The 8,539-nt window shown below is 45.3% G+C and overlaps 1 protein-coding gene across 1 annotated transcript in view; it reads left to right on the forward strand.

Annotated features, from left to right (window-relative positions):
• The window catches only part of trpc5a (transient receptor potential cation channel, subfamily C, member 5a), a 233,634-nt gene extending 225,413 nt beyond the window's left edge, over positions 1-8,221 (forward strand). Inside the window, exons 17-18 of the mRNA XM_033609364.2 lie at positions 3,372-3,461; positions 6,140-8,221. Coding sequence (XP_033465255.1) covers positions 3,372-3,461; positions 6,140-7,162 — 1,113 coding nt within the window. The 3' untranslated portion in view covers positions 7,163-8,221. The remainder of the gene's footprint in view (positions 1-3,371; positions 3,462-6,139) is intronic.
• The last annotated feature ends 318 nt before the right edge of the window (positions 8,222-8,539 follow it).

Raw genomic sequence — 8,539 nt, forward strand, 5'->3', positions numbered from 1 at the left:
GCAGACGCAGCAACGCCAGTACTTTGTGTTTGGCAGTGCTGATTGTTGCTTTGAGAGGCGTCTATGTTTTTAAGGATTGTTGTAGGAATGTGCCCTTCACTCTGACAGTGTGTGGTGTGTTTTTGGCAGAGGCGGAGAGTGACAGCATGCCAGACCGTCCCGTTTGGCAGTCACAGGTGTTGACTGTGGGAGGATGCAGTGTGTTAGTGTGTTAGTGTATGTGTGTGTGTGTGTGTGTGTGTGTGTGTGTGTACTGTAGCAGTGTGTCAGGGTTTGAATTACCGCCCACTGAGCACCAAATGCTGGTGAAATTTGTCTTTGGTCTTTAAATCAATGAGGGTCACTCGCCTCATTGGCTGAATTCTTAATGAGATAATAACATTTAAATTTGTCAGTTGGGTCGAAATATTCTGTATTTTGTGATGAAGCAGCAAAGTGAGCAAGTTAAAAATGTAATAGTTTAATTTAGTCCCATTAAAAACACGGACAAACATGAAAGTAATCATGATCAGGTTTTTGGTCTTTAATGTGACAACAAAACACATGAGTCACTGACAGAAACATATATTACAGAAGAAATCAGAACAGTCAGTCGCCTTCATTTAAAAGGCTTTTCACACAAAGTTTGTGAAACTTAAACTCACAAATAAACACCAATCCAGTTTTTTAATCATCTGAACACCAGATTATTTTGGCTTTAACACACATGTTCTCCCTGCATCAGCGTGGGTTTCCTCCAGGTACTCCAGCTTCCTCCCACAGTCCAAAGACATGCAGGTTAATTGGTGACTCTAAATTGTCCGTAGGTGTGAATGTGAGTGTGAATGGTTGTCTGTCTCTATGTGTCAGCCCTGTGATAGTCTGGTGACCTGTCCAGAGTAGTCTGGGGCCGTTTAGTGGCCGTTTTGGTAAGCAACTGGAACCAGGGCGAGAGAGACAGGATCTGGAATTCGATGGATGCGCCTTTACGTTGATTAAATTAATCAGGCAAAGCTTCTGTAGCGGCTTTAAAGAGGTTATAGAGTGTGCCAGGGCTGACGTCAAAACCCGGATGTTTAGCATCGCGCTGGTTCCCGGAAGAGAAAGTGAATGTGATTTTTGCATTGCGTTTTGGATTATGTCAGAAAATAAGCTCTGTGGCTAACACAAGTTTATGATACTTACAGGTTTTGTCCAGCGAGATAATCTTCACATATGAGCACCTTTCATACCGCATTTGAAGCTTAAATGCGATCGCCAGAAGTAAAAAGCTAACGTTAGGCTTTAACAGACTACATGACTACTCCACGGTCGCATGACTCTTGACGTCACCGCCGCTAAGCTTTCAACTGATTTCAGCCGCTTTATTTTAAAAACATTGTATAATGGGGAAATCGGACTGTTTAAGCTAAATAAGAAGCTGTAATGGCGGACTGCCAGCACTCTCGCCTGTTCGGGAGTGATGACGTTTAATGTCCCCGACAGGGTTTGTAGTCGTATTGAGCAACTTGTTAGCAACCGCCTTTTTTACGACACGTAAAAGTTTCAAAATTCACAAGTAGGGTATTTACTGACGTGTTTTATGTCGTAGAACAAAACCTGAAACTCACTTAAGCTTTTGTTAACCACAGACCTTATTTGAGGCATTCTACCAAAATCCCATTCAAAAAACGCATTGACTTTTAGACGAGAGAACCGGAAGTGCTAAAAGCGCTAACGGAGTTCCGGGTTTACTGGCACACTCTATTTTATGTACCCGACAAGTTTCTTGAAGAACCTCTTCTAAAACAGACTGTTGTACGTCCATGTTTAAATGATTAAAATGTAACAATCCTGACGACAGTCTTCACTCTTCTTTCTTTTCCGATTCAACTTTCCAACGAGGAGAAACCGGAGACGGAAATCGATGGTGCGCCAGAATTTAAAGGGGGTTTTTTGTTTTGTTTTTAAGATATTTTTTTGGGCATTTATAGCCTTTAATGGATAGGGCAGACAAGTGTAAAAGGGGGAGAGAGAGAGAGGGAGTGACATGCAGCAAAGGGCCACAGGCTGGAGTCAAACCCGGGCCGCTGCAGCAACAGCCTCGTACATGGGACGCCTGCTCTACCGCTAAGCCACCGACACCCCAAGAATTTAAAGTTTTACTTTGGTGAAATCCAGATCCGCTCTCTAGACCGGAACCAGAATCCAGACAAAATTCAGAGTGAAGGGCAACCAGGCTCTTCGCTGTATAGTACGTGAAGAGCCTGGTGACGCGAGGCTAGTCCATGGTGAACCCTGCCTCTCACCCAATGTCAGCTGGGATAGGCTCCACCCCCCCTCGACCCCTGTCGGGATAAGCGGTCACGGAAAGTGAATGAATTGATAAAAAATACGAGCAGAGGGAAGAGTGTCTGCAGAAAAGTACACTGCCACACAATGAGAGCAGGTCATGAGCGATGACTGAGGGCGATTACTTCTGTGTGAGTCTATATGGAGGTGATTTTGGCATAGTGGCCACAGTTGGTATAGCAGGTCCCGTGACATGCACTGACAAATTTTAGTGTACTGTTTAGCTGTAAAATGAGATGTTGGAGACAGTGGAGCCAGAAATCAAAGCCAGCCAGACCAACTTTCTCATTTTACAGCTAAACAGTACACTAAAGTTTGTTTCTAACAGAATTCACATTTGATCAGCGCTGCCTAGTTTTACAGTTTCACCACAGTTTACAAGCAGTGACTGATGTTTGACGGCTCCTCCATTTTGACTGGGTGTTTTCGTTCACATGCAGTAAGGTCATGAGAAATGTGATTTTTTTTTTTTTACAGACTATCTAGGAATATAGTGACAAATATGACGAAAAGTTACCACCTAAACTTGAATAACATGTTATTTTTAATAGAGTTGTCATTAAAACACAGCCCATGTCTCCTGAAATTATTTTCTGACATTGTTTGTTGTTGTCATATATTTGCATGTTGACAATTTGGTGGAATTAATGAACTGGAAGTGCACAAGTTGAACTCTGTAATTAGCACCAAATGACATAGTTGTTTCCAGGAGAGCATTCAGGATATTAGCAGCAAATTACAGACTCAAGTCAAGTCAGTTTTATTTATAAAGCACATTCAAAAACAACAGGAGTTGACCCAAAGTGCCTTCAGCTCGAGGCAGATGGGTTCGGATCTGCCTCAGTACAGGTTTACATGATTGAAAGGGCAATAATACATAATGCGACACAATAAAACAACAACAGGGAGAAGGAAAGAGTAAAAGTGGAACACCTAGCACTCGTAAAATTACTTAAAAGTGTTACTTTACCATCAGAAAGAAAAGACAATCCCCAGAATATGGTTAAATATTTTGCCAGTGAAGTAACCATGTCAGTAACCATGGCGACTGTCTCCAACAGGAAGTGATCCGGAACCTGGTGAAGAGGTACGTGGCGGCCATGATACGCAGCGCCAAGACGGACGAGGGACTGACGGAGGAGAACTTTAAGGTGGGTGCCTTTTGAAGGTGGAGAAACTGGGACGAGCAGCCGTTGTCATGGCGACGGCTTGTGGGGATCCAAATAAATGAACAAGGGGAAGAACAAAGGGAGGAGATGGTAACAAAAGAGGAAAGGCTCAAACGGTGCGGAGTATAAACAATAACATAAATCTGCCTATTGTTCTGCAGTGAATCACATCAGTGTGACGCCTGACGAGCAGGAACATCACATGCACTGATTTGTGTCTGTGCTGCGATAAACAACGCAGGTTTTACATCGCCGTGCAAAGATCTATTAAAAGATTAAAAGGTTTTTAATAACTGCCACCTGCCAACTCTCAGGCACTTCTTCTCCTCATCTCCTGCCCAGAATCGTCAGCTCTGATCAATACCAACAGTTCGCCGTCGATAATCCTGGAGGAGAGATTCAAATCTTCTGAGCTGTAAATTATTCTGAGCTCCAGATTCGGTTTCCCATGATGCCTCTGGAGCCCAGCCTGGGCTTTGAAGTGGAACGTTCCTTTGGGCTTTTTAACGCAAAAACAACATCAGGTGCACATAGAGCTGAATCACTTTCACACCCTGAGTGTGTGTTAGTGTGTGTGTGCATTTTTTGTGAGAGATGAGAAGTGGTAAAAAAAATAAAAAAAAGTCAGAGTGTGTGTCTGTGTGTTTAGAGGTGTGTATCTAACATCAGCTGCATGTTGAAGTAAATTATTCTCTGAGGAGTAAAGCCACGTGTGCAGCATTTGGATCCCATTTGGCGAGTGAAAAAGAAAAAGACGGAGGAACTGTGATCATGTTTTTTTAAAGAATGAAAGGATTCAAGTTTGCTGAGTTGTTTGGCTCGTAGGGAATTCGGGCTGAGAGACAGAAGCAAAGAGTTACAGCAGAGGTAAACAGTGAATGCTTATGTCTGCGTTTATGTTCTCTGTTAAAGCTACGGGCTGAACTCAACTGAATCAAAATAAAAACTGTTTCAGCACTGAGCAACAAACTTAACATGTCGCATGTTTGGTTCAAAATGATCTTCTAATAAGGAATAAAGCCCTAAAAGCCTTCCTGCGTCCTGCGCTCATGGCGCCTGGTGCCTCCTCAGGTTGAAAAAACTTTAACTCAAAATGCTTTCTGTGTGATCAGGGTGTTAACATGCAGAAAAAAATTCCCACTCTCACCCTGCAGTCTCCACTGGTTAGCTAACGTTAGCCGTAGCTGCTCTGTACTGCTCACCACCTGGGGCGGGTAGGAGCTAGCTAGCAACACCGCTCATCCGCTGGTAGCGTCGTCCCTGCGGCAAGATGGTGTTGCTGCCGAAATATGGTGGTCACCCTCTGGTCTCCCCAATGAGTAAGCTGCTTTTTGAGCCTGGCGGTGGGGTTTCTGTAAAGTACTGTGAAGTTTAGTTGATTCAAAACACACATTAAACATGGTTTAATAGACACAATTTCAAACACAAGTACACAAATCAGCTTCACTATAACTCGCAGCATTCACAGACAAACACTTGTCTTTATCTGGACACATGTTCCCCACAAATACAACATGCTAACGTTATTAGCACACGCCTGTGGCATTTTACATTGTATAAATTAGCCTAGCAGCTAGCAGACTTTTCCTCTTCTCATATAAAACCAGGGACAACAGCAACATTTAACAAAGGTAACGTTACAAAATTTGGCTCCATTACAACTCACAAGATTCACAGACAACTGTCTTATACTAAACACGTTTTCCAAACAAGTACAACATGCTAACGTTATTAGCACAAGCCTATGGCATTTTACATTGTATAAATTAGCCTAGTGACAAACAGAGATTTCCTCTGCTCATATGAAGCCAGGATAAATTAAATTCCACTTACGACTGAGCCCAGCCACCCTTGAGAGGAAAGTCCTTTCAGCTGCTTATATCCGCGGTCTCATCCTTTTGGTCACTACCCAGAGCTCATGACCACAGGTGAGAGCTGGGATGTCGATGGACCAGTAAATGGAAAGCGTTGCTTTGCTGACAACCCAGCTTCCAGGATCATGTTGACACACAAACCCTTTCACCACGTTAGGGTGGCGATTCTTGGAGGGGGTCAGTGGGTTGCGGGTGGATTTGTATTAAAACGGCACTGTGGCAGGAGAGACTTTAAAATGAATTAAGTGAATGAAGCAATTTATTTAAGTGAGACAGAGTTTACTGGAGTCTTTTCTCCCGAACGACCCCTCTCTGCTCAATCACTACTTCCTGCACTTATCCACTCTCTTTTTCTCTCTCTCTTGACCCTGAGCCTCCTCTCTTCATCTCCATCCTCCTGAGCCCTTGCCCTCCTCTTCACCCTCTGCCTCTACAAATTGATATTTCACCTCCCCTCTTATTCAGTCACCAGTCCCATCTCTTCCACTTCCCCTCTCCTCCTTCTTCTTCAGTTATTTATCTCATGTTTTCTCCCTGGATAGCAGATAATTATTCTAGGGATGCACCGATATGGATTTTTTCAACTGATACCAGTAACCGATAACTACCTGCTTCTCATGGTCGATATTGACATGTTCTTCCTTTTGTTCTTCTCAACACTTTCATGTGGTGAACAAATATTTCACCTCCTATCACTAAAAACCAACTTTTAATGTCATTAAATCCAGACTTTTAAATGTTAAATTACATTTAATTCACAACAGTTTTCTCTCTGTCTCTTTCCAGGAGTTGAAGCAGGACATCTCCAGTTTCCGCTACGAGGTCCTGGATCTCCTCGGCAACCGGCGTCCTCCCCGGCGAAATTACTCCTCCTCAAGTGAGACAGCAAAAGACGATGGCGCCGTGGCCTCAGAGGATGACAGCGAATCAGGTGACGGCGGCGGAGGCCAGAGGTCAAAGGGCGTGACCTTCATGACCCCGTTGGAGGACGACGCGACGCCGTCACCAACGCTTGGTGTGTCCGCCTTGGTGCGCTCCATTTCTGGGATGACCCGAATAGAAGGAGGGGGAGAGGGTGAGGAGGAGGAGCTGGAGGAGGGCATTGGATGGGGGGAAGAGGAGGAGGAAGAGGAGGGGAAACCAAAGAGCAACGGGCTGAAGACGACCGTCATCCCTCCATCCTCCACCACCGTCCTCCCCTCCCCGTCTTCGTCATTCTCCTCAACCTTCTCCTCATCATTAGCTCGCACAAGGAGCCGCCTGCAGCGCCTCTCCACTCCAGGAACAAAGGCGGACTCTTTCAAGCGCCTCTCCTACCTGTTCTCACGCTCCAAACGCAAAGCCCCACCCATGCCTCTCCCCCTCCAGTCCCCACCCTCATACACCATCTCCGATGGGTTGCTCCGCCCCCTGGGAACCCACAGCCACTCCGATTTCGGACTCAGTGACGTGACCAGAAGCGAGACTCACCTGAACGAGGTGGGCCGCTCAGTCGACATCAATAACCCCTCGTTCTCCCCGCGGAGAACAAATGGGCGGGACTCCCTCCTGACGCTGCCCCTCCCTCCCCCATGCCCCTGCCAATCCCTGCACTGTGCTTCCAACATGTCCGAGTCCAGCTCGCGCCTCCTGGACTCCAGCGAGGACGTTTTCCAGGGCGGAGGCGTGGGTGGAGCGGGCGAGGGCGGCGTGGATGGAGGAGGGGGAAGAGGAGGGGTGATGATGATTGGCGGGTGGGTGGGACCCTGCGATGATGTCATAGAGGACAGCTGTGAGGTCATAGAGGACTCTGTCACCACGCAGCTATAGGAGAGACGGACAACCAAACTGTTTTTCTTTGTTTGTTTGTAAAATGGCTGAACACATTCAGAGGGAGAGACACAGAGAGAGACGGGCGGAGGAGCCAGGTGTCAACGGAATCTGTTAACTCGGCAGGATGGGTTCCGGAATTGTGCGGTGGAATGCTGGGATGCGACATTTCTGAAAAGGGAGCGTGCTCTGTGATGGTTCATCATGAGGACAGAAGGGATCCTGAAATGGCAGATGTTCATAAATATATTTTGACACCATGGTTGGAATATGGTGCAGACAACATTATCAGCTCTCAGCTGAAAAAAAACCCCTAAACAATTTAGCTAACAAGCGAGATACTAACCTAGCCCGCTAACAGGAGGGCTAACTCGCTAAAAAGCGAGGGAGCTACCAAAGTATATCTCTAGTGAGCGAACCCGCCAGACAGTGAGCTAACTAGCTAGAGAGCGAGGTAGCGACTAAAGTAACTCGGCAGTGAGCTAACTCACCAGTCAGTGAGCTAACTTGCTAGAGATCAAGGTAGCTACCAAAGTATCCTGTTAGTGAGCTCACCCACCAGTCAGTGAGCCAACTAGCTTGAGAGAGAGGTGGCTACCAAACTACCTCGCTAGTGAGCTAACCCGCCAGTCTGTGAGCGAACTAGCCAGAGAGAGGGAGCTACCAAGCTAGCTTGCTAGTGAGCTAACCCATCAGTCCTTTAGCTAACTAACTAAAGAGCAAGGGATCTGCCAAAGTAACTCACTAGAGAGCTAACTGCTAGCCAGTAAGCTAACTAGCTACAGAGAGAGGGAGCTACCAAACTAATTTGCTAGTGAGCTAAGCCACCAGTCACTGAGCTAACTAGCTTAAGAGCGAGGTAGCTACCTAAGTAACTTGCCAGTTAGCTAAGCCGCCAGTCAGTGAGTTAACTAGCTAGTTAGCTAGTAAATTAAGAGCAGATTTCAAGCCAAGCCTTTCTTTTTACCAACAGTGTGAGATTCATGACTTTCATTTACAGTAAAAACTGGATTTCAAGCTAATTAAAATTAGCTTCCATTGTTATTAAGGGCCTTCCACACCAGGAATGATAACTATAAACATCTGGCATCTGCACTGATGAACGATAATGTTCTACAAAGTGTTAGTTTTTAATCGTCTCCTCATCTTTGTTGAAAGGCTGTGGTTTTAATTCAACAAGAGTGGGTTTTTTCACATTGACTTTCTCCACAATGTCATCTGCCATTTTTAATGTGACGCCAAGTAAATGCGGATGACTTTTTATTGGCTGTCAGTGTTTGTCTTTCATGGAATTGCTCTGAAAGTGATCCCCACAATATTGTTCTGCCATCCGCTTGATTTAGTTTTTAAAATGATGTTTATCATACTCATAATTAT

The sequence above is a fragment of the Epinephelus lanceolatus genome, chromosome 22 (assembly GCF_041903045.1).
Source record: "Epinephelus lanceolatus isolate andai-2023 chromosome 22, ASM4190304v1, whole genome shotgun sequence".
Taxonomy (NCBI): Eukaryota; Metazoa; Chordata; class Actinopteri; order Perciformes; family Serranidae; genus Epinephelus; species Epinephelus lanceolatus.